Consider the following 27,519-nt stretch of genomic DNA (forward strand, 5'->3'; position numbering starts at 1 on the left):
CTTCAAGACTATTTGCTTTTGGCCCCCTGATCCATGCTAATTCTCATTTCCTGACAGCCTGTCTCTTTGCAGTTCTTTTGGTGTAATCATGTACAAAAGTCTCTTGCACTCTCCAAACACCTACTGAAGAAGCTTGCTCGGTTGCAGTGACCTCAGACATCAGCAAAGCTACTTATCAGCATTTCCTGATCAACAGCCAGAATACTGTTCTAACAAGAAAAATGTTTCAAGTCATTAAGAGGCATGACCTAGGAACTGAGTCAGCTGCCATTACAAGTCCTTAAAGTCATTAGTGCTTTCATTTTTATAAATTAAGTAAATGCTATTTATTAGATAAATATTTTTAACTTTCAGTTGGTACGTTCACTCTTCAGTTGGTTCGTTCACTCTTCATTTGGTTCAAACTTGTCTGTAGTGTCACATACACGAAATGATGCTCCCAAGGTCTTCAGAGATACTTTAGAGATCATTCTTTTGTTTTCCTTGGACTTCTTTTTAGACAAATCATTCATGATCTTCACCCTTCCCAATTAGCCATCACTTTTCCTCTAAACTCTGCCCTGTATCTTTTTGGGCACTATCACTGTATCTTCAACTTTCAACTGCAACTTCATATAGCTAAGGATTATTTCCATATAACAGACAAATAAGAATAGAGATGCATGATTAAAAATTTCCATTTCATACTTTTAAAAAAGGTATGCACTCTTCACGTGGAAAGTCAGCATCAGTATTCTCACAGCTTTGTAAGTTCTACCTGTTTTGTTTACAATCATAATAGGGATGACATTGGAAAATTAATTGTAGAAAATATTAAATCTCTATATAAGGACTTAATAAAATGCAATTTTTAATGTATATCATGAAGACCATTCCATGAACCACATTAATAGATGAAGTGAGGTTCAACTGACACTTGAAGAAACAAGGATCTGAAATTCACAGGGAACTAGACCCTACTAGAACGGCACTTTTAAGAATTAAAGATACAGAACAGCCAGGGTCCATTTGTTCACTCTGAAACCATTTTACTTTATTCTATTAAGGGAAAATTTAGAAGTGCAATTTAGAAGCAATGAAGATGCCAAAATGTGACTTTAAACTATTTTTGGCAGAATTTGTCTCTCTGAGATCTTTTGATACTAATAAATACTTATAGGGGAAGAGTAATGGATAAAAATAAATAAAATACATCTTACTCATTTACCTGTAAACAAAATTGGACAGGAAAAAGAACATTATGACCTATGCAAATACATATCATGAAATTATTCCTGAATGTGAAGACTGGAAGACTTTGCAGGCCTGAAATATATTTGTAAGGGACACTTTGGAAAAGGGAAAAAAGCACTCCTCTACTTGGAATGGGTAAGCTATAGTCTGATTGTGATGCCAGAGAATTTAGTTGAACATAACACCGAGGCTTCTTCCATGGCCCACTGATTTAGGTATTGACGGCAGTAAAAAATGTTAGTGAAGATCATTTAATACTACAAAAGGATAATAAGCAGATATGGGCAGGGATTCAGCAATAAATACACATAGATGTTAATCTAAATAGATTTTTTAAATACATGGTTTTCTAATAAACTGACAGGACATGAAGAGCTCATTTACTTGATAGTCATCTGATATAAAGGCATTGTTATATAACTTTCAAATACACTTAAAGTTAGGCTTGTGTATTCTATGTACAGTAGATAAAAGTTTTATTAGACTGCAGTGTTTCATGGAAATTAAGATGAACATGTTTCACACAAGATATTTTGCCATGAAGCTATACATAAAACATATAAATAGGTCACATGATACAGAGAAACAAGACTTGCGATCTTTACATTTACAGGAATTTACAAAATCTTCTCTGAAGGAAATGTGTTAAAATTCAATCAAACTTCTCATCTTGAAAGTAATCCGCAGAACTGAGATATTCTTGAAGTTGATCATATTTCTGTGTATATAATAGAAAAGCTAGTTATTCTACTCAAAGCAGTGAAAATAAACTAGGCCTTTTCAATCTACAGACACAAATAGGAACAAGTTTATCTCATGGCAATCATGAACAAGTATCTTTTTATTATAAACAGGGACTCAATTTCAAATAGTCATTTCTAATTCATAGAAAGCATTGGTAAGAGATCAAAATGAACATTATTATTAACTTCATAACTGATAAATTATGTTTTCTATTATCATATTTATAGCAGGAGTGTAACAACTTCAATAACTTATTCAACAAAAATTTGTTAAACACATATCAAATACTTTGCTAATGCACACACATGCTAAGTTGCTCCAGTCATGTCTGACTCTTTGAGGCCCTATGGACTATAGTCCTCCAGGCTCCTCCATCCATGGGATTCTCCAGGGAAGAATACTGGAGTGGGCTGCCATGCCCTTTCCATTGCTTTCCCTGCCTCTAAGGAGAACAGAGTTCACCAATGACAACCAATAACAAGGGGCATAAGGAAGTATAGACACTGCTATGAGGGTTCTGAAGAGAGGTTATAGTTAGCTGACGTGACCAGGAAGAGTGGCATTTGAGCTGTCCTAGGGAGAAAGACTTGGTAGGCGACAGTCTGGTGGAGTGTTTTCTCTAGGAGACAGAAATCCACAAAACAGTGACAAGACAGGAAAGCACGGGGTTTGACTGCAGTCTGAGGTTTTCCAGGGGAACTGAGAGAAGACTGAAGCAAAGAGGTAGTCAGAGAATAAAAAGTATGAAATGTTAGGTTATAGAGCTTAGCAATAATGTGACAGGCAATGGAAGGCTACCAAAGGTGTTAGGGCAGGAAATTGACACAATCTGAGGTGTGTATATATGTATTTTTTTAAAAGGTGTAAAACATCCAGTCTAGAATGGTTTGGCAGCTAGTTATGAGTCTACTATAATAATTTAGGTAATGAAGGCCTAAATCTGAGTGACAGCAATGAAGATGGGAGAGTAAAGACCAGGGCCGGACAAGAGGAAAGAGGAACTGGGACGGTTTGGAGATTTCAAGGTTGACAGAGTTCAAGTGCTTCCTTCTGCTGGGGAGATGAACTGACCTAACGGTTTCTTAGCTCTCCTTATGAGCTCTGCATCTGCTTCCAATAAAACGAGAGATGGTGTTGATAGCTCTGACATTTATGGTGATAGGGACTGAAACCTGATGTCCCTATGGACATACTTTTTTCACTTCCTGGTCTTCTGTGTTCACTACCTTATCCCAACAATCCTGTCTTCAAGTTCCCACTTGAAATCCCACCATCAAAGGTACTCTCAAAGAAAAATTGTTCATCAGCATTTGCCAGTGGCATATGACATTCTGTTCTTCACTTCTAATTTAGAACGAGGCATGTATTACTATTATAGTCGTTACATATTTTGATTTTATCATAATTTTATCATTTTCTTTTCTTACACTTGAGTTGCTCCTATCCTTTTATTATCGTTAGGTTAAAATCAGATCTCCTAGTTAAACTGTTAGGAGGAAGAAGCAGCAGCATGAAGTCAGTCTAGTTGGCAGGTCTTTGGGAAGAAATTCTGAGAGAGCCCAAGATAATGGAAGACAAATGCTTGGAGGAAGAAAAATGCTTGGAGGAAGAAAAATGCTTGGAGGAAGAAGAGGCAGGTAAGGGAAAAAGCAAGGTGTGAAACATAAGCTACAGAGTTTGTATAAGGTGAGAGAAGAGGCTCACATGCTGAGAGCTAAGAGCAGAAAGAGCCATGGACGTACCACTCAAGAAGCACAGAGCCCAGGTTCTAAAGGTTTAGGGTAGCTGTGGCCAAGAAGGCGGCACGCATCACAGGAACACAGGCAGTGCTACTACTCGAAGGCAAACACACTCTGACGGGGAGGTGGAGTGATGTGGAGAAATGTCAGGGTACTGATAAATTCTACAATTTAATCATAGGACAGAAAGATGCCTATGGGCTTACATTGGCTAATAAACTTCTTTGGTTTCTAGAAAATCTTTTGAGAATATCTATTGACAAATATTTTTAAAGTAGGAGGGCTCTCAAAAAGAAAATGAAATTCTTTGGTATTTTATGTGAAAAAATATGCATGTTGTCCTAAATATGCAGCATCCTGAAATACTTTCAATGCCCAATGCTGTGTTATTTTTTTAAGCATAATGTGACACTTGGCTTTCTTAAGAATCTTTTTCTTCTTGTAGGTCCCTTCTGTTGTCACAAACTTTGTTAAGCTTTCTCTAAGGTACATGATTTGGAAATGTACCTTAGAGAAGTACCTTTACTTCTTTCTGTAAGAAGTTTAATGTTCTTTCCAATATATAAAATTATTATATAGTATGTACAATACACAGTAATTTTGCTACACCTAGTACATAATTCTTTTAATTGGTGTCCCAAAAGGTCTTTCAACCCCACTATAGGATTGGTAACACTTCAATGCATCAATAAAAGCACTTAAGAATTTCATGTCAAAAAATAAATAAATAAAAATAAAAAAAGAAGCATTTCATGTCACTGAGGAAAATGAAGTTGGGACTTACTAGATAAGTGATGGCTCTTCCCCATGGCAAATGAAAAAGCACAGAGAAGGATAGGGAGGAAAGAATTGTGAGTGACTGAGAGAAGTGGATGGCATCACTGACTCAATGGACGTTGAGTTTGAGTGAACTCCGGGAGTTGGTGATGGACAGGGAGGCCTGGCGTGCTGCGATTCATGGGGTCGCAAAGAGTTGGACACGACTGAGCGACTGAACTGAGCTGAACTGAGAGAAGTGGAAGCAAAGTAAAAGATACAAAGCTGAAGAGAGTAAAATGAAACAAGACGACTGAAGGGTCAAGATGTGGGGAGCAGGCAAGGAGACCCCCAGCTGGTGGTTTGTGGTGGGTGGTAACTGTCAAAAGGGAAACTGACCTTGATATCCTCCTCCGGCCCAGGACACCCCTGTGGGACATGCCATGTCCTATGAAGTTCCTGTTTTGTCTGTTCTCGTGTTCTTTCCCTTGGCTCATAAGTTTATTCTCTAAGCTCTCTTTTTATTTTCCTCTTTTACAAATTTCCCTGATATAAATAACCCAGGCTTTTTTTTTTTTTTAGATTAAATATACTACTGATCTGAGTATCAACTCCTATCTGAGTTGATACCTGAAAACCTCCTATCTGTTCTCTCTTACACAGTCATGTAACTGGACGTGTTTTAGAAGACTGCGATCATGTTAGCATCCTTGCATTCTTTCCATGTACCATAACAATTCTAAAAGCTCTGTGAGCAGACCAGAGCTTATGAGCTGCCAGCAGATCTTCGGGAATCCAGTGCACTCTTCAAAATCCCCACTTTATCCTTGCTATCACATTTAATGATCAACAGGATATGGGGGAATCAAAATCAGTGCCGTGGCCTGAAACCTCTGCATTCCCCTTGATCTTCAGTTACAGTGCTCACTGCTCAGTCCCATGTCCTCAGGAAGAGGATGTGGGTGTATTAGAACTGGCAGCCGAGGTCCTTTCCTCAGATTGGCACCAGGGGCTTCTTCACTCTCACGTCACAAGAACTGTTCTAAAGATAGGAAGCAGACAAGCAGAGGTGAGTCCTATACTTTGTCAAAGAAAATAAGGGGACTTCATATATATGTATGGAAAACCACACATACATAAAAGTGAAAGGACAGAGGTCCTTCATTAAAGGACTATATTACTGCTGATTAAAATGTATCTGATGAGCTAAGTGAACACACAGAACATCAGGGCACCTCTTCAGGGTACAACAATGATGAACATGACAGGAATGGGTGGAAGAAGAGAAAATACCAAGACAGGGAGAGAGGGAGAGGTTCTCTTTTAAAAGTCACTGTCTTCTATTCTCATAATTCACATCCTTTTGCTGATCAGCAGTAGGCTCCAGAACCTACTGAATGAAATGGTTCTTCTATATTTACCTTACCTTCTCAATCCAGCCACTGTTTTTTGACTGATTGAAAATTCTTTTCACTGTTTCTTTAACCTGTTCATCCTCAACCTCTTCTGTCTTTGCAATGGAGCAACACTCTTGGTACAGCTCAAATTTAAAATGTTTCAGTTTATGGTAAATTCTGGTTCGCTCAGCACAAATTCTGCCAACAGTAAACACCTAAATCAAGAAATAAACATCATCTGGTATATGAAATGAATATATAGTAGAGGAAGTACAGCCTTTCTGGTGCTCAGATTTTCTTTAAAATAGAATCCATGCATTATTTTTCAAAATTTTTATACAATAATTCCTTTACCTTCTTTTATTTATACAACCAAGTTAACAAAAAACCGAGCAACTGCTATGTTTCAAGTACTGAGTTAAGCACTGGAGATACAGAAATAAAATATGCGCCTCCTATATCAGGGGAATGTACACTGCTGGGAGAAAAAAACAAGTGATTATAAAACAACATGCCAAATGCAATGCACGAGAGGCAATCAAGGTATACAGAGAAGGGACAATTAACACAGTCCAGAAAAAAGCACGGTTCTAAATTAGGTGATGTGTGAACTAAGTCTTTAGAAAACAGTGAGCCAAGTTTGGGAAAGAGGAGAAAGATGGCTTGTAAGGCAAAAAGACAGCCATACCCCAAAGCAAGAAAAGCACGCAAGCTAATATACATACAGTTACTGAGGTAAAAATGCCTGAATTATGATAATTTTCTAGCTTATAAACCAGCAATCTCTAATATTTTTGGCACCGGGAACCAGGTTCATGAAAAACATTTTTTTTCTTTTCCCCCACAGACCTGGACAGGGGAATGATTTTGGGATAGAACTTTATTTCTATCATTATTACATCAGCTCCACCTCAGATCATCAGGCATTAGATTCCAAAGGTTGGGAACTCCTGTTACAAACACGTAAACTGAAACAGGCTCTCACACCAATATTAAAAATACAGCACTTTTAACCAAATATATTTTTTTTCCAAAATATTATGCAAAGTAAAAAATAACTTTTTGTTTAGTTATATTTTTATTTTAATGTGGGCTTCCCTGGTGCTCAGAGGTTAAAGCGTCTGCCTGCAATGTGGGAGACTCAGGTTCGATCCCTGGATCAGGAAGATCCCCTGGAGAAGGAAATGGAATCCCGCTCTAGTATTCTTGCCTGGAGAATCCCATGGACGGAGGAACCTGGTGGGCTACAGTCCGCTGGGTCACAGAGTTGGACACAACTGAGCGACTTCACTTCACTTCAATGTGTGCTAAGTCACTTCAGTTGTTTCTGACTTTTTGTGACCACATGGACTGTAACCCCCTAGGCTCCTGTCCATGGGATTCTCCAGGCAAGAATACTGGAGTGGGCTCCACTGCCTTCTCCAGGGATCTTCCCCACCCAGGGGTGGGACCTGCATCTCTTACCTCTCCCGCACTGGCAGGCGGGCTCTTTACCACCAGTGCCACCCGGGAAGCCCTAATACTGGAGTGGGTTGCTATGTCCTCCTCGAGGGGATCTTCCCGACACAGGGATCGAACCCAGGTCTCCACATTACAGGCAGATTCTTTACTGTCTGAGCCACCAGCAAAGCCCAAGAATACTGGAGTGGGTAGCCTACCCCTTCTCTAGGGGATCTTCCCGACCCAGGAATCAAACTCAGGTCTCCTGCACTGGAGGTGGATTCTTTACCAGCTGAGCCACCTGGGAAGCCCCTTAATTAATGAGTCTGATGTAATTATACTAGCAAACTGTAAAAATTTTGATTTCTATGTTTATGTGGACTTCTAGGATCTTATGATTAAGAATACTCTTCTTGTGAACTCAACCATCCATTCTCTTTTAGAATGTTTTAAATGTATACTTTGTTATACGCATCTATAGCTAAAATTGGGAAACAGTGTCACTGCACTGACCTCATTAAATGTAACTGTACCTACATTATTTCACTCATTGTAGAAAATGCATCAGAAAGGACTTCAAACTTTATAACATGACCAATCTTATTCTCATGGAGTAACCTCAGAAATAGACAAACTTTCTCCTAATTTATGTTATTTGTCTTTGTGTCTACATACATGATGGGTTATGCTTTCATGAATTCAGTAAGAGTGATATAGTTACATTATTGACCTATGCAACTTGTATTCTATCTGGCAAAGAACTGTGCTGTTTTTCTGAAATCACACTGTAGGGATCACACAGGCGATGAGTTAAATAAACAATACAAAAGTATATTGGCAAAAATGAATAAAAGTTAAATATGATGGTCAGTAACAGTCAACTTTGATGCATCGTCTTGTGAAGATGGCATTTGGGATATTTTCAAATGTTTCTTAGAATTTCAAAATGCTGATGAAAAGCACATCTATATTTCTGTTTATGATTTGGGAAAATCTGTTTTTCAGATCATCAGAAACAATCAGTTATTACTGTTCATGGCTTGCTTACTGTAAGTATTGTTCCCACTGAAACATTATCATCAAACCAGTCATATAAATTACAGTTCACTTGCCAATACCTCCCACTTTAAGTAAAAAGATACTCCAACACTTGCAGTGAACTCTACGGGGAAGTCCATTTCTACCTTTCAAGTAGATGATGCAGGAAAAATCTCTTACGGCTGCTCTGGATAAAATATGGTTGACAAATAATACAATTTTTTGTTTTTATTACATTGTATTCTGTATTTCCACAAAACAAGAATTTATTTGTATAGAGATTTTGAGTTGGAACAAAAGGAGAGAAGAAGTGTTTAAGATTTTCTATTTTCTTTTCCCAGTATGAAACAAAACTATCTATTGAAAATCCTTTTCATTTCTAATTCCTATCCTCTTGGTGTTTACCTTACACTTAGTTTATCGACCCTGGAAGTTAATAAACCCAAAATTACCTTTAGGATATTCTTATACTATTTTTTTTTCCCCAAATATGAGCACATTTTATATGGAAGAGCCTAAATCATTATTAGTAAGGCTTCATAAAAAGCAGTAAATATACACAGTAAATGTACATAGTTGCTGCATACACTGCAAGTGGACCTCTCCTTTCACCGCTTCCCTGTTTTAGTGTATTGCTACAGCCAATTGTACCTTATGAATTAATGTATATAGTACAACACAGCTTATACTGTAGCATTCTATTTACATGAAGTTCTAAAAACAAGTAAATCAAATCTATACTGCTAGAATAGTGTCCTTACATGTCCATAAATGTATTCAGAGAGTACTTTTAATTAACTAATTGCATTTCTAAACATTAAGGACACTACTTGGGGGAAATTATCTGGTGGCTCTGTGGTTAGGACTCAGTGCTTTCACTGCCAAGGGCCCAAGTTCAGTCTCTGGTTGGGGAACTAGGATCCCACAAGCCACACAGTGTAGCCAAAAGAAAAAGGAAAAAAAAAAAAATAGAGATGCTATTCTAACAAGATAGACAATATTTTAAAAAATTGTCAGAGAGAAAGAGAAATGATAACTTCTGTGATGATTACCTCAGAGCAGATAAGTTAAGTGATATGTAAATGATCATTAATCCACTGTGTAGGGTTAGTATAGTTCTGATAAATCTGATAAATCTGAAGATAACCAAGTCATCTCAGTTATCAGTGTGAACTAGGGGCCTGACATAGCCAAAGATCAACCAGAAACAAAGCTAAAAATTGTCATCAAATTTTCCTAAAGCAGAAGATGGTGACTGCAAAGCAAAAGAAATAATCTGATCTGTAATTTATTAGACACAACACGTGGAAATGTAAATCAACACTTTAACAAATTAAAGCAAATATAATGAAACATGCATTATGCACATTTTAAACACGTTTTTAACACTGTGGATAGCTTTCTGAGGTATTTCGTTAGGCCCTCGTATACAGAGAAGCAATCAGTTCCTTAAGGAAATTAAAGTATGGAGAAGAAAGAGAAAAGATCTTCAAGGAAAGAGGGATGGGAAGAAGTCTATTGTCTATTTCCAAGTCTCTAGGAACACTGGGCTTCCTTGGTGGCACAGACGTAAAGAATCCGCCTGCAATGCAGGAGACCTGGGTTCGATCTCTGGGTTGGGAAGATCCCCTGGAGGAGGGCATGGCAGCCCACTCCAGCATTCTTGCCTGGAGAATCCCATGGACAGAGGTGCCTGGCGGGCTACAGTCCATGGGGTCGCAAAGAGTCCGACATGACTGAGTGACAAAGCACAGCTAAAAACCTAAGTGCAACAAGCTGAGTTAAGGGATTCTATTCCCTCTCAGCCTGTTCTTTGCATGGATGCATTACACGTGGCTAGGCTTCCTTGGTGGCTCAAATGGTAAAGAATCTGCCTGAGTGCAAGAGAACTAGGTGCAATCCATGGGTCAGGAAGATCCTCTGGAGAAGGGAATGGCTAACCCACTCCAGTATTATTGCCTGGAGGATTCCATGGACAGAGGAGCCATACAGTCCATGGGGTCGCAAAGAGTTGGAGTCAGTTGAGCGACTAACACTTTCACTTTTCACCTTTTTTATTACACAGGGCCAGCTGCCTGAAACTTAATGCCTCTTCTCACCGGATCTTAAGTGTCTTGAGGAGTCTGGACAGACTCTGGGCAAAACTAAAAAACCTGTTCGTCCTCCTAACTGCCTTTCAGATCTCACGTCTCTTTCCTCCAGGTGATTTTCTTCTCCTCTAATGCCCTCAGATATCACCACAAGCTGGTGGCCCAGGGCTCTGATCTCAGTACCCTATCCAAGACTGTTGTAGCTAAAACTATAGCCACTCCTCACTATCCTCAGGGGTTGGTTCCAGGACCCTCCCTGATACCAAAATCTGCAGATGCCCAAGTTTTACATCTGGGGTTCTCTATCTGCATATTAAACCAACCACAGGTGTAAAAATAGTATAGTTAAATCGTGAACAACATAGGTTTGAATTGCATGAACCCATGTAGACATGGATTTTTAAAAATAAATATACAGTTGGTCCTCTGTATCAGTGGATGAGGAATCTACAGAGGGAAGTCTAGAGGAAGCTTTCAACTTTAATTTTTTTTGTAAGTGTAATCATTTTACAAAGAGTAAAAAAAATAAATAGAAGTAGTCTGCATCTGCATCTTTTTTTTTGTCTTCACACTGCACTGTTCTGCTCTTGTTTATCAAATACTTTTCTTCAATATTTCAAAAATTTTCTTCTGTTTTGTCTATTCATTCAAAATTAATAGTACCTTAAATATACAGTAATGGTTCTAGGCTCTGAAACACCTCTGATGTAGTCTAAGTTGAAGCACAGTTTTCCTTCAAACCTCATCATTGGGGTGAATCTGAAAGTGTTAGTCACTCATTTGTGTCTGACTCTGTGTGACCCTATGGACTGTAGCCCGCCAGGCTCCTCTGTCCATGGGATTCTCCAGGCAAGAATACTGGAGTGAGTTGCCATGCCCTCCTCCAGGGGATTGCCCAACCTAGGGATCAAACCCTGGTCTCCGACACTGCAGGCAGACCCTTTACCATCCACAGTGAAGTGAAGTCACTCAGTTGTGTCTCACTCTTTGCAACCCCATGGACTGTAGCCTACAACGCTCCTCCATCCATGTGATTTTCCAGGCAAGAGTATTGGAGTGGGTTGCCATCTTTAATTATTTGTTTGTAGATTGTCAATTTGGTAGATGATCTGCTCTAAAATTTCCACTGGGATCAAATTCTCCTTGGGACTCAAAAAGGATTTCTGCTTCCTCTGGCTCAGTTACCTCCTTTGCATCCTTATCCCCTCTCCCTCACACTCCTCACCCTCTCCTAGTTTGGGTGATGTACACTTAGACAATATACACTGATTTTAGTACCTGACTGAATCTGGAGTGAATCTGATGTATAATACACATTTTCACATTAAAAAATGGCACACTCTTTCCCTGTGCTCTTTTTTCTTCTCCTGGTGCTTTCTCCATTTGTGAAAAGAAATTAGGGCTAACCATGCAGGCTTATTTAGTGAAAATTTCTGATTTTTGAGAACTAAAATGAGAGGTGGAAAAAATACCTGTTTATCATGTGACATGAAATCATCTGTTTCCATGGTCCTGGTGTTATACAGCTTTCCTGATAAATGCACTGAGTATGTACAGTGGCGATGCAACCCACAAGCCTGGCAGGAACAGTTCTCAGGATTCTTCGGTTGGATACTTACACTAGAATAATTTTCTACTCGCTCCTGAAAATAATTTCAAAATGTAATGAAAGTTTAAAGGATAAGAAACACAACAAAATAAAACATAAGAGCCCAACCAAATTAAAATTAAGAATAGGAATCATAATAATAGAATAAGATGTAAGAGCAAAACACACTGGTATGTCTCACTTTGGTATTGAGCACACAGTAGGTGTTTGACAAGATATATTTAAATTTTAAAAATGAATTTATAACTTAGGCTGTTAAAAGAGACCAGATTAAGAAAGAAACTAGCTTCATTTCTCTCAAACTTGTAAGTTACTACTAAGGTTTTAATTTACTTATCATCTCTCTTCTTTTCTTCAGATGTTGTAATTAGTTAAAATAGGAAAGAATAAGCAGAAAAAAAATTTCAGGATAATATAATTAAAAGATCAATTCATTTAGGTTAATAAAAATTGAGAAAAAAAAAAAAAGATCACATTTAGTCTCCATTGCATGAATTATATTTTCCACAAAATACCGCAGAAATAATTTAATTCTCCTGTAGTTGCTTACTAAAGTACTATGAAAACAACAAGTTTGAACTAGGATTGTTAGATTGCCAGTATTGCTATGGCCAGTCTAATAGCTGAGTTAGGAATGAATAAACAGAGAAAATATTTGGCATTCATAAATAAGCTTTATGAAGCTGTGAAATTACTTGTGCTTGAGCAGTTTTGCTTAAGCTCTAGGCCTGTGCTAGACACTCCTATTCTAATTAGTAGTGTGGATTAGCCTACCACAATATTTGAGCTGCACACAATGAGCATATTAACAGGGTCACTAATCTGCATTCTCTATCAGCCTGACAGTAATTAAGTATCCAGTAGAGTTTCCTTTTTACATTTATAATTCACAGCAACACTATCTTGTCCTTTTTATTGTTTCTCTTATTTCATGGTACTTCATGACATGCGTCAGTACAGGCTAACATTCAGGGTAAACAGGTGACTACTCATCTTCCCTTCCTGCTTCTCTGGAATTCACAGCACATACTGAGATGAAAGTTCTATCAGCTTGGCTCCCTGAGTGACTACAATTAATAGAGCACCCCTACTGACTCACAGTGAACATACGAGTGAAAAATAAAACTTTGTTTAGTTCAGCTGTTGAGGTTTTTGTTGTTGGTTTACTTTGTCACATTATTTATTTCTTGCAGCATAACCTACTTTGAACAAGATCATACTGAATTGATTATCTATGTGTCTAAATTTTAAAGCTAATTATTATCTTGTAACTTACAGTTATTATTTCAACACTGGGTTATCCAAATTCTGTATAACCTATCATAGTATGGAAAACATATTACAGCAGAATTCATGGGCTTTGAAGTCTGAGAAACCCTAGACCTAAGGTTTGTGCTTGGTTCAAACACTGGTCTGACTAATTACTAGCTGTGTAACCTCAGTTTTTTCTGGGTTACAATTTTCTCATTTTTAAAATAGAGGAACTAGCAGTACCTTTCTTGGGGGGTTACTCTGAAGATCAGATAAAATATTTTACTTTGGATATATATTACTTGGCAAAATTAAATGATCAATATGCTATTTTTATTTCTATTAAAGACAATGATAATATATTATACCATATCTTAAGAGCTGTGCCATGTACTTGACCTTAAAAATTAGTAAATATTTCCTTTAAAGTAGGTATTTTCTCTATCTGAGGAAGAAACTGGAATTCATGAAAGTTAAAATCACTCAAAGTCAAAAAGAAATATTCGGTGGCCCTAAATTCAAGTGACTGAAAGTTACTGTCGTGTCCGACCCTTTGTGACCCCAAGGACTGGATAGTCCATGGAATTCTTTAGGTCAGAATACTGGAGTGGGTAGCGTTTCCCTTCTCCAGGGGATCTTCCCAACCCAGGTCTCCCACATTGCAAGCGGATTCTTTACCAGCTGAGCCACCAGGGAAGCCCCCTAAACTCAATCTATCCTCCGAATTGAAGTCTTCTAACTCTTTTTTTCTTTTGTAATCCATAACTGTCCCTTAAACCTAAACCATCTGTAGCTAATTTATCTTCAAGTAATACGAGGCTGAACAGGCATTGGATGAAGCCAAATCTCCTGACACAAAATGAGGTAGAGTAGCTAATGATTTAGGTGCTAGAAAGACTGAATATGGAACTTGAACTTCTACTATCTTGCCTTTTTCTTCTTGCTAATTATTAAAAGATAAAAAGTTAGAACTAGGGAGGAAAAAAAGTCTTGTAAATCATATAGGACGGCCTCTACGATTAGAGATCATAAAATAGACATCTAGGGGGATAACATGGAATCAATTAGATCTTATAAATTAAAAAGAATCTTCTCCCAAATTGGTAGAATTACAAAATCTTAAGGTGGAGAAGGATGTCAAAGACCGTGTAGGTCAGGGCTTCCCTAATTATATTATGGGAACCAATATCCTAGAAGGTAATAATAGGTATTTTACGAAGAAAAGGAGCCTCATAGTAAAACACAAATTTGGAAAGTATTATATTTTATATTGCCCTGTTGACGATTTACATAATGCTTCTTGAAAAGCCCTCCAGCAGTTAAGTTAAACCTACTGTTTCTCAACCTTCTTTAACAATGGAGCTCTTTTTTACTGCAACAGTTAACAGCCTGTGAGACAATTTCCTCATTTTACCAGATGGGTTAAGCCCTAGAGATGTTTTAAAGTTATCATTTATAACTACTTAATTATTGGATAGATATAACAAGTGGGAATGATTAAAACAATTATAGCCTTAGAAGAGACAAGAAACAAGCTGATTATCTAACAAAGAAAAATGCTAATAATTTAGAAGATTAATTAAAGAAGTGTGACTGGTTATTGAAATTCCAAGAAGACTCTCACTCCTATCCCACCCCACCCTCAACCAGAGATTCAAAAACAAATAAAACTGTATACCTTGTATTGCTCTTTCCAACGACTTCTAGAGACTAAATTCTCTAGACGAGGCTGAACAAAGCGGTTATCCAAATAATGAAGAGAAGTCAACATATCTTGTGCGTATGACTTCTGCCTGGTGCCATCTGTTCAGGGAACAATAACAACAACAACAAAAACAATCACTTTGCCCTTATAAAACATTTAAATAATGGAATAGTTAAAGATTTCTTCCCATAGCTTTAAGCAGATACTTGGTTGGTTGATTAGAAACATTTTAAATAAAAAACAAACCAACCAACCAACCAGAAAGGTTAAAGAAATCATTCCATCAGAGTATTAGGGAATGGAAGAAACCACACAGGCCCTCTAATTGTTCCCTGAACACCTCAAACGTATTCTTTCCTGAGGGTCTTTACGCTTGCTGCACTCTCTGCTAGATTCACGCGTTGCTTCCTCCCTCACTTCATTCAGGTTTCTGTTCACAAGGTAACACTTGGGGGACCTTTTTGAGCAATCTAACACAGAAATCTATACTCTTGATCTCCTTATCCTGTTTTATAATTTTTCAAGAACTAATCCCTGCTGCTGATGCTGCTAAGTCGCTTCAGTCGTGTACGACTCTGTGCGACCCCATAGACAGCAGCCTACCAGGCTCCCCCGTCCCTGGGATTCTCCAGGCAAGAACAATGGAGTGGGTTGCCATTTCCTTCTCCAATGCATGAAAGTGAAACGCGAAAGAGAAGTCGCTCAGTCGTGTCCAATTCTTAGCGACCCCATGGACTGCAGCCTGCCAGGCTCCTCCATCCATGGGATTTTCCAGGCAAGAGTACTGGAGTGGAGTGCCATTAGCTGACATCATATCTTTGTTTACTCATTGTCTGTCTCTCCCAGTAGACTTTAAGCAACACAAGGGCAAGATCTGTCTATGTCATATAGTCACTGCCATATTCCTGCAGTTTTTCTCAAATATTGCCTGGCCCTTAGTAGACACTCAATGGATATTTGTTCAATACAGTTTGAATGAAAGCTTGCTTTGGCATGTAGGTAGATATTCAGCATTATTTATAGTCTTTATTAAGAGGCAGATTCTGAGCTAGATGCAAGGGGTATGTATATAGCAAGTATGGTTCTTTCCACACTTAAAGAAGGGAGGAAGGCAAAAATAGTTTCAATACATTTGAGAAGTGCATATATATCAGTGCCACCACACTCAGGATAACAGCATAGTTAAGGGAATGAGAAATATTACTTAAGTGGGTCACAGATAACTTTCATAGTGGCAATTACTTCACACTTACTCAGAAAATCTACAGTAAAAAGGGATTATACTCTAATGAGAAACAGCAAGGCACAAAAGCATAAAAAAGCAAGTAACTTTTGGTGAAATTAAAAGAGCTTAGAGCTTAGGCTGGGACAATGCATGGGTGTTGAGGTACCCTGTTGCTTTATTAATATATGCCCTATATCCTCAAGTTCACTGTGAACTCTCAAAGGAGAGGGAAAATATTCCTTTTGTACTTTCACATATTACAAATAATAAACACTAACAAGTGTGTGATGTGAATGGACTTTTGGTGTAGTTGATCCTAGAGTGAACAATTGGAGGGCCTTAAGATTGGGTCTCCTTGGTTTTATTTAATATACACATACACATATAGAACAATGAGATTGTTTAAAAATTGGAAAAAAAGAAACCCTGATTGCTCCATTTATATTATTAACTTACCATATAATGTTCCCAGAAAAGATCCATCTAGAGCATTGATCAGAAGAGCTTTCACAACTCTTTCAAAGTGAGTATAGTGGTCACTAAAAGAATCTGAAATTAATTTAAAATAAATATTAGAATCTGGCAGAAAAAAAAGTTATCTGAATACAATGGGTTCCTTTCTCCAAGGCTAAGAAATTAATGCTATAAAATGAAATTGCTTAATTACTCTAATTTTCTAGCTGGCTCAGTGACTTATCCAGTCACCAAGAAAATCTCCATTTTCCAGATTCACTGACTTCTAACACAAAGTTTCAAGTTCTTATTTCAAATCATCTTCACTTTCCAAACTTATTAAGGGAAAACTGTTTAGGAAATATTAAGATATTTTGTGGAAAAAATAAAAATCATCCCCTATGCACTCAAATTTAATTATCAACTTGACAATTACAGCAAGGAAGAAAACCTCTAAAGGTAGATTGCTCAGTATGTGAATGAACTCCTCTCTTATTCCTTATCTCTAAAACATGTTACATATGAAACTGTACAGGAAATTGCTACCCTAGCCAGAACCACAATGGCTATAAAAACTCAATATCCTTTCTGATGCCACAGATTTAGGATTTTCCATATCAATTAAGAAAAGTTATGTCTTCTCTTTTTTGTGCCAAATGTAAAAGCCTACTTTCCCACTAACTCAGTTTGGTCCATGGAATCATCTCTTGTGGAGGGTCAGGCGAAATGATAAGAGAAGGTTCCTACTGTTTCCCATTTCTCTTGGGTCAAGGTTTACTATGGCTGTGGAAATGTTCTCTGTCAAACACAACCTCTTCCTTGATCCAAACTGTCATCAAAGAACACCTGTCCCTGCTCTGGGCATTGTGAAGACATTAACAACTACCTGAGTGTTTCCAGACAAGTAGAACATGCTCAACAAGGGATTAGAGCAAATAAAACCGATCAATAGTATTAACATCCATGAGTGATTCTGACTTTGATTTCAGTTGAAATAAAACAAAAATGAAATTAAACATGAAGAAATCTTTTAATTTAGTTACTAAAAGGGTTGTATAAATCTTAGACTCCAGGGAAACTTTTAGTATGTAACCATCTTTAAGAAAACACCTTATTGAGATGCTAGAGTGGCCAAAATAAAGCAGTAATAAAACTACTGAACAATAGCATATATTTGCACTGGGGACCTCAGGCTTTAAAGGCCTACTTTTAATTTAAAATTTAAAAAAAAAAACTAATAGCCATTTATGAATACAGTTGGAAAATGAAATAGCAGCTTAATAGAATTCAATTTTGACTAGACTTTCATCCACCTTTGGATATAAAAGTATATTGTTGGTACATGCTTGATTTATGAGTGTTAAAATGAATTTAAACTCTGTCTAGCACTTCCCAAACTGAATTAGTTGAAAACTGTTCTGGAAATAGTAACTGTTGTGTTGAGAAAAAAAAAATCAAATGGACCCTCCTTCACATGCATTTAACTATCAAAAAACTGAAATAGAATTTAAAATTTTTATCCCACTGAATTTATCAGTCTTAAATATGCTAATGCCCAATGTTACTCACCTGTTATAGAGTTTGAATAACTGATGCTCTATTTCAAAGACAGTGCTGATAGTGTTTAAGATTGGGAGTGAAACAAAAGGGCAGAGAATCAGAATCATCTGAAGAGCTCTTCTCCTAAACACAGCATGCATTTCCTACTAATATGTGTCAGAATCTCCTTCACAAGGGTCAGGAAGAGGGCCTTGATTTCACTGTACTTGAATGGATGGGTAGGTGGTGTTGGAATTATGCTCCTGGCATAATTTTTTCTCAAGTTGAAATAAAAATATTACTGAGCAGGTAAAGGCCAGGCAACATTTTATGCACTTGCATACATTGCTTTATTTCTGACAACAAACCTACAAAGTACTATCAATATTCCCAGTTTATTTCTCATTGAGGAAACAGATACAGAGAAGATGAAAAACTTTCCAAAGATGACAGAACCAGTAAATATTGAAACCAAGGCTGGAACAGACAACCGGACTCTAGATTTCATGTTACAATCCCCTACAAAGATGTTGTTTTGCATGGTAGTTAGATTTGATCCTTTCATACTTCAGAACATGTAATTTTAGAGTTGGATGGGGAAACTGAGGAAAATTCAAATCCTTTATTTTAGGAATAATCCTTTATCTTAGGACACTCATGATGATGAAATAATTTAACCAAGCTTACACAACTAGATAGTAGCAGAGTCAAATCCTGACTCCTCCAGAGCTTTTCTCATCATTTTAATCCCTATATTGGATGGGCTTTTATAGGACACCCCAGAAATACTATTTAGAACTTTCCTCCTTGATTATAAAAAAAATTCAAAAGGATGCAGGAGAAAACCAACAATATTCATGTTTAGGCATCTTTATTTTTACAAGGTAATCAACTCCCCCATATTCAATCATCAGACAGTTTAATCATTCTGTCGATTTTCTGTGCATCCTTTACCATGCATTTCACATACATGCTAAGATTTTGTTTAGCATCTGACCTTTCCACTACTGATCTGATTTTCTCACGTCAGTACTACATTCCTTTACTTATTGAAATTTTATAATTATTTTTATAAAAATCTGGTGGGGGCAAGTCCTTCTACTTCATTTTGTGCTTTGAAAATGTTATTTATTCTCATACATTTGTTCTTCCAGGCAAACTTTAAGGCTGTGTTCACAAAGCTGAATGAAGAATTTAAGAAGATATAACTTCTTATATAATTTATTATTAATACCTCCCATAAACATTCTTATCTCTTTTACTCACATTTCCTTTTCTATTCCACAGTAAACTTTATTCCTGTACATTTAAAGCTATGCTTTTCTTCTTAAGATTAGGCCTAGTAACTATTTTTTTCACTAGTGTAAATGGAATTTTCCCATATTGTATCTTCTAAATAATTATTGACAGTATATAAGAAAACTATTGAGTTTTACACATTTATTGTGCATTAGTCATTCTCGAGACCTTTTTCTAAGGAGCATGAGATTCCTGGAAAATTGCAGAGTTGGAGAGAGAGATACTGATTGCAAATTCCTGGGCACTGAATGCTTTCTCCCTTAACCCTGAGGAGGATGTGGTCTTGCTAATGCTAAGTTTATTTCCAGAACCAAGAGAGGTTTATAAGTATTCTGTTCGGTAGAGGCACATGGATTGTTGGTGTACTTTCATGTCAAATGGAGATGAGTCCAGTGTAAAAGGGCAGGTGCAGAGCAATAAAAGGAACACTTTCTCTATTCTAACAAGTGTCCCTCTATTTAGAGAAAAAAGAACTTAGGAAAAATATGGAAATAGATGCTGTATCTACTCCTGCTCTCAATATATCCACATCCTTTCTCTTAACTTTTGTATCTTTGGTTAAATAAGTCAGAAACTGATGGCTTGTATATAGTCATATTATGTTCAGTAATAAATGTCTTTTCCTTTCCTGTAGTTTTATTTCTTGTTTTACTTTTGTGTCTGTTGCATTGTTGCAAACATCTAGAACAAAGTAGGAAATATTATTGTCTTGTTCTTTATTTTAAAGAGAATATCTTTGGCGCTTCATTACAATGTTGGATTTTGGGCTGAAATATTCTTCGTTATGTAAAGGACATATATTCATACTACTATTTTTAAGACTTAAAAATTTAGGTGTGGGCATTGAATTTTATCAAGTACTTTTTAAGAATCTATTGAAATTATTTTCTTTTGATATACATAACACATTAATATGGCACCAAATATTATGCCATTTTTATAGCTCTAATGGTTAGATAACTTTTTTTTTACTCTTGTAGATATTCCTTCATATGCCTATTTGAAAATCTTTTTCATCAGCTTAGGATGTGAGCCTGTTTAATCTGCCACAAACAGGTGCATCTGGCAACTCAAGTTATATTTTCTTCTGTCATACCTTTGAATTCACATCTGCATGTCTTTATATCCAAAAACAAGGTGAGCCTTTCAGTACACTCAAATTTCCTTTTACATATCTCACTAAGGTTACATAATTTTCTTTCTTTAGATTTCCATGTGTTATGTATTTTCCCAGCTAATAATTTGTGAGTGTCTTTATTTCTATTCCTTTATGTTATCTTCTCTGCAGAAATGTTTTTTTTTCTTTACGCTAGAAACTTCTTGGGTTTAACCTACATATTATTGATGAGATTCCTAAACTGCTAACTCGGCCCTCTGAAAGTGAAAGTGAAGTCGCTCAGTCGTGTCCGACTCTTTGGTGACCCCATGGACTGTAGCCTATCAGGTTCCTCCATCCATGGGATTTTCCAGGCAAGAGTGCTGGATTGCCATTTCCTTCTCCAGGGGATCTTCCCGACCCAGGAATCAAACCCGGGTCTCCCGCATTGCAGGCAGACGCTTTACCGTCTGAGCCAGCAGGGAAGCTCATTGCTTCCAATATATACTTCATTTCTGATTTTATATTTTTCATTTTCTGGCAGCTTATCTTTAACTACTTCCCTTTCACCTCAAATTGTTCTCTCCTTATGATTTCCTGTTTCTTTTTCTTAAGACTGCAAGGCAAATGCTTTGTACAATTTTCTTACGTTTCCTTTAATGAAACATTTTTTCATGAGCATTTTCTTCGCTTCGGTCTTCAGGGTAACATCACCTTTCCTTTGCGCCATGATTTTACAGGTACTTTTTATTTATCTTAGAACAAGAGGAGAAATTCTCCAGAGGAGAGGATTTAATATTTAACATAAATGGTTGTGAGACTGTTCTTAGTCCTACGCAGTGTACTGATAGAATGATTCTGCTTGATTGCTAGGTGGAGACCAAGTTAATGTTCACTCACTCTAACTTCCAGTAATCTAGCAAGTATTTTTCTACCACGGCACTAGTAGGCTGAGATGTACTCTGATAACCTACTACTTTGTTCTCTGTCACTGTGAACCTATGATAGAATACTGAAAGAATAATGTAATTTTAATATCTACAAATCAGAAGATGTTCCCCTCTCTCTATGTGTATAAGATTACCATGTGAACCATATAGATCTGAATTCACTGAGCCACTGCTAGTCCATCCCTCTACTTCCTTTGGTATCTTTTCTGGGAGTTGCAGTCTCAGAATAAATATGAATAAATAATAATAGGGGTTAATAAGAGGAAAATACTCTGATTATCTTTAAGTCCTTCAACCATACAGTAGGAAGGAAACTATTCTAAAGTGTTACAGGTGAAAATACCTCTCAGAGCGAAATGGCAGACAGCAAGGAAGTGAGAAAATATCGTCCTATAGTAGAACTGTTCTCTTCAAAAAGGTAAAATTGCATATGTCACTGATTGTCTCAACTGAGAACTGAATTTGGAGTTGCAAAATGTCTCTCCCAAATTCTGATCAGACACTGAATATGAGTAGTTATCAGTATTCCTATAGAGGTTGAGGCAGAGGGTAGAATGAATCTGGGAATACCAACCTAACTCAGGTCAGAGAACTGTTCATTATTCACCCTACAGAATATTGCTTTAATGAGAAAATATATTTTGATTTTCTAATGTAGGTATTAATTTACAGCAACTTTTAGAACATAATCCCTTGGCATATAAAAACTATATATACTATATTCATAAACGGCAGTCACTAATAAGTATTAAAAATATTAACCAAGTCATAAATCATCATCTTCAAATATGTAGCTTGTTTTTCCTCTGATGTTTTAATAAATCTGGTAATACCTAACATTTTTCTGTCTTCAGGAACCTTCAGTTGATATGTTTATTTTAATCATCCATCCATCCAACTAGTAAGTTCCTGTAATGTGTGGGCAGGTCTAATGTGTATTAGGATTACAAAGAGAAGAGAAGTTGATTAACCACCTAGGTTATTTTTTGAAAGTGGGGATGGCCATTTGGATTTCTTTTTTTTTTTTTTTTTTTTTTTTTTTTTTTTTTTTTTTATCTTTAATTCTTACATGCGTCCCACATGACCCCCCCCCCCCCCCCCACACTCTCTGGTCATCCCATGCACCTGCCCAAGCAGCGCATTTGGATTTCTTTATTGAATTTTACTTTTTCACATACCATAAAATTCACTCTTTTTGGTGCACAGTTCTATGACCAAAACACAAAGCTGTGTAACCACCATGACAATCAAAAACAGAAGTTATATCACCACCCCAAAACTTCCTTATGCTCCCTCTTAATCATTTAGATTTGTACATATTGAGTCTGAGGTGTCTGAAAGACACCATGATGAAAATGTTCAGTAAGAAGATTAAAAAATTGGGCCTTACCCTATGGAGAAGTCTGTGCTGGAAATAAAAGCTTGGGAACCTCCCCAGAGATTAGGCTGAAGTTACGAGGCAGAGACTGCCTGAAGCACAAGTAAAATGAAGGCAGTGTGAGGATGGAGCCTTTAGAAACATCGATATTCACATGGCGAATGGAAAAACAGGAATGCACTATTACAAAGGGGAGACCAGAAGCTAAAAAAAAACCACAAAAAACCCTGTGAAAATGAGAACTGTCAATGGCTAGTGGCAAAACACACAGCAATATCAGGCTAACAAGGACCAAAGAGCATTTTGGCAACTTAAAAGTTGTCACTAATTTTAGTAAGAACAATTTCACTGGATTGATGGGTATAACAGTCTAAGTACAGTGCTTTGCAGTTATTGGGAAATTCTGAACAAAAGATAAGTTTAGAAGAGCAGCTAATAGAAGAACATGACAACTCAAGGGAGGAAAGGCATTAATACGGTTGCAAGTTGAGAAAAGGGAGATTGTGAGGACAGTCGGAAAAGCTGCAATTAAGAACACAAAAGATAAAATGTATTGCATAAAAATGAGGTACATCTCCTTCTCAGGTGGATATGCTCAGTGTTAAAAACAAGCACAGGGCTCCTTGATATTTACCCACATGAACTGAAAACTTATGTCCATAGATAAATTTTCACACAAATATTTATAGCAGCTTTATTCATAATTGGCAAAACTTGGAAGCAACCAAAACATCCCTCAACAGGTGAACAGATAAACAAATTGTGGTACATCCATACAATGGAATATTATTCAATGATAAAAGGAAATGAGCTATCATGCACATTAAGACATGGAGAAAATTTAAATGCATTGTTAAGTGAAATATGCCAATCTGAAAAGGATACATGCTGTATGATTCCCATGATAAAAACATTTCAGCAAAAGCAAAACTATGGAGACATTAAAAAGGTCAGTGGTTGCTAGGGGTTCAGCGGCGGGAGGGAGGGATGACTAGGTGGAGAACAGGATAATTTTAGGAGTGAAACTGTTCTGATATTGTAATGGTGGATACCTGTTGCATCATTATACATTTCTAAAACCCACAGAATGTACAACACAAAGAGTGAACCTAGATGCAAACTATGAACTACAGTTAATAATGTATCAATTATCAATACTGGCTCATCAACTACACCAGATACATCAAGATAATGCAAGATGTTAATAACAGGGCAACTGTGTGTCATGGGTTATCTAGAAACTCTCTGTACTTTCCACTCAACTTTCCAGCAAATCTAAAACTTCCCTTAAAAAACCAAAGGTAAGCATAAAAGTATAGGATAGAGAAGAGAGTTAAGATACTTTCCATGTGCTGGACTTTTATTTGGTGTGGCTATGAGTGGGTGGTGGTTGTTTAGTCACTAAGTCATGTCTGACTCTTTTGGAACCCCCATGGACTGTAGCCTGTCAGGCTCCTCTGTCCATGGGATTACCTAGGCAACAATACTGGAGTGGGTTGCCATTCCCTTCTCCAGAGGATCTTCCAAACCCAGGGATCGAACCTGCATCTCCTGCATTGTAGGTGGGTTCTTTACCACTGAGCCACCAGGGAAGCCCCTAGGGGTAGGTATCTTTCCATAAATGTTCTATCACATCCTAGATACTAATATCCAGAATGATGGGACACCTCCTGACTTTCTCTGAGATTCAAATGTCCTTATGGCATGTGAACCAGTACTTACTGATATAAGGAAAACAGTCATTAATTTTCAACATACAGATGCCTATGCCTATCACTGGCATCTCTGTAACTGATTTCTTGATTTTCTTGAAATTTAAATCATACCTCAATCTACTATTTTATTTAAATCACAGTATCTAAACTGAATCATATTACACTTAACTTTAGTAAACATGCCTTTTAAATGCCTTTTGGAAATATGCATTCTTGAAGGGGAAAAAAAGTTTTCATCCAACATCCTGTTTATACCACAGGTGTAAAACATCATAAAAACAGTCTTTAAATTTATGTACAATTATAGGGATCAGAACAATAATATACACATTTAAAGACACCCTAATATTTTAGGGTCCTATTGTTTATTATATGTAAATATAAATGACTTAATTTCCTGACAGGTTTCACTATGTAACACTTCAAAAGTCCAGATAACACCAGTGGTTCTCAAAGTGTGGTCTATAGACCCCTGTAAGTCTCCAAGTCCATTTAAGGGGATTGGTGAAGTCAAAGCTATAATATTAAGATAATTATCTGTTGTTTTTGCCATTTTGCCATTGTCACTGATGGTGCAGAAGTAACTACGGATAAGGCAGCTGGCCCCTTAACATGAATCACAGCTGAGGAATCAAGCTATTAGTAATCACTATAGTCATCATTGCTATGCATTCAGTAAAAAAGCTACTTTCATTTAAAAATGTCCTTGATGAAGCAGTAAAAATTACCATTTCTATTAAGTCATGAATCTGAGTATATGTCTTTTAAAACTAAGTTGTGAGCCTCATTTTTCAAGTATATTTGAAATACCAAGTTTACCTGAAAGAACTGTTGACCAACTATGGTTATTCAGGCATCTGCCAAATATTTGATCAAAATGAACAAAGAAAATCTGTCATTTCAAGAACTCACAGTGTTTGTTACCGAAGATAAAAACTGGTATTTGAGCAGAAATCAGAATTTTGAAAAACCTGTATTTGCTACTATGAGCCTGACAATTGAATTTCCCAGTACCTAAAGAATTTTTTGATGATACTGGTGGTGATATTAATGAATGTGATTTTTAAAATATTATATAGTGAAACATATCAAAATATGGAAGATTCACTCATAGCTCAGTAGATAAAGAAGGGTTGACTCCTTGGTTGGGAAGATCCCCTGGAGAAGGAAATGGCAACCCACTCCAGTATTGTTGCCTGGAGAATCCCATGGACAGAGGAGCCTGGTGGGCTACAGTCCATGGGGTTGCAAGAGTCAGACACGACTGAGTGACTAAAGAGAGAGAGATATAACCAGTATATAGATTTCCCTGGTGTCTCAGATGGTAAAGCATCTGCTTATAATGCAGGAGACCCAGGTTCAATCCCTGCGTCGGGAAGATCCTCTGGAGAAGGAAATCGCAACCCACTCTAGTACTCTTGTCTGGAAAATCCCATGGACGGAGGAGCCTGGAGAGCTACAGACCATGTAGCTCTTTGTCCGAGTCACAAACAGCTGGACAGGACTGAGCGACTTCACTTTCACATAACCAGCGAACCAATATTTTCCAAACCAATGCATGATGTTACAAAATCATAAATAAGTAAAAGATCCATTCAAATTAAAAGACATCAATGGAGTGAAATGTAAGTACTAAAAGTTCATTTATATGCTTTCAGACTCCAAACTGCAACTAATCTTTAAGAAACTTAAGAACAAGTTATTTAAGAAACCTGTTGAATTTTGGTGCAGTGTCAGTGAGACTATCCACAATTATTTTGAAAATGCTTTAGAAACAACCCTCCTTTTTCCAGCTATCTACTTCTACGAAACAAAACTGCTTTCATCTAATTTAATGTCAATACAGACTGAATGCAAAAGCAGATTCAAGAATCCAGCTGCCTTGTACTAGGCTAGATATTAAATATAAATGTAAAACAATGCCATTCTTCTCATTTTTTGGGAAAAGTTATTTTTTCAACATGTAATGAGCTTATCACATAAGAATTTTAAGTCATTTAATTAATAAATATATTTTAAATTTCTCTTTTGTATTTCTACAATGGTAAATGTTGATAGATATAACTCACAGAAACAAAAGCTCTTTAGGGTTCTCTAGTATTTTTAAGAGTTTAAAGGGTTCTCACAAACCACTAGAATAAAGTATTATTATACAGACAAAGTTACCTGAAAATGAAACCATAGTTCCTAATCAAAGATTCAGAATATGATAGTAAAAGGCTGATTCAATACTTGACATAATAATTAGAATAAGTGATAAAACATCTGATATTTAACTTACAAAGAGAATTCTGTTCTATTGATTTCCGTTGTGATGTAGTCAATTGTTCTCCTCGCTGGCTTTTATTCGCTTCATCACCCTCCTCATCTTGTACTACAAAGCCATCAATAATATAATGATCTCCATCTTCACCAAATTCATAATCACCGTCTTCTTCCTCTTCCTCCTCAACATCATTTTCATCACTGCTGGGGGAGGATTTCTTTTCAGAGTCCTAGTCAAATTAAAACATATCTTTTAATAAAGTGTACCTTTAAAACTGTCATTAGGGATATGAAATTAAAAGATCAAATGTGAAACAATGATTGGTAGAAAATAATTTCATATCTTAAGGTTGAAAAAAGTCTTGTCATGTTAGATACTGAACTTTTGAAATTAGGAAAAAGATAACATACCCTAGTAAGTGATAAAATGTTTAAAATGGACATTAAGGTTATAAGTAGAAATAAAAAATGGGAAAAGTCAGACAAAACAAAATCTTAATTTTTAAAGAGTGAAGGAATGAGGCTCATAATAAAATATTAGATGCAATACTACAATCAAACATGCCCAAGGATACTTCACTAAAAAATAAATTCTAG

At 36.7% G+C, this 27,519-nt stretch overlaps 1 protein-coding gene across 10 annotated transcripts in view; it reads right to left on the reverse strand.

Moving 5' to 3' along the window:
• Positions 1,193–27,519, reverse strand: part of CCDC82 (coiled-coil domain containing 82) — a 32,560-nt gene continuing 6,233 nt past the window's right edge. For 8 of the 10 annotated variants that reach the window (XM_018059875.1, XM_018059877.1, XM_005689383.3 and 5 more), the window contains 6 exons: positions 26,939–27,152; positions 16,684–16,776; positions 14,976–15,100; positions 11,910–12,080; positions 5,899–6,084; positions 1,193–1,951 (listed from right to left, as the gene is read on the reverse strand). In XM_018059875.1, coding sequence (XP_017915364.1) covers positions 1,886–1,951; positions 5,899–6,084; positions 11,910–12,080; positions 14,976–15,100; positions 16,684–16,776; positions 26,939–27,152 — 855 coding nt within the window. In that variant the 3' untranslated portion in view covers positions 1,193–1,885. Of the gene's footprint in view, positions 1,952–5,030; positions 5,515–5,898; positions 6,085–11,909; positions 12,081–14,975; positions 15,101–16,683; positions 16,777–22,954; positions 23,147–26,938; positions 27,153–27,519 lie in introns of those variants that run through there. The other 2 variants (XM_013969423.2, XR_001919246.1) reach the window with 2 other exon arrangements.

This window comes from Capra hircus, chromosome 15 (genome assembly GCF_001704415.2).
Source record: "Capra hircus breed San Clemente chromosome 15, ASM170441v1, whole genome shotgun sequence".
Lineage (NCBI taxonomy): Eukaryota > Metazoa > Chordata > Mammalia > Artiodactyla > Bovidae > Capra > Capra hircus.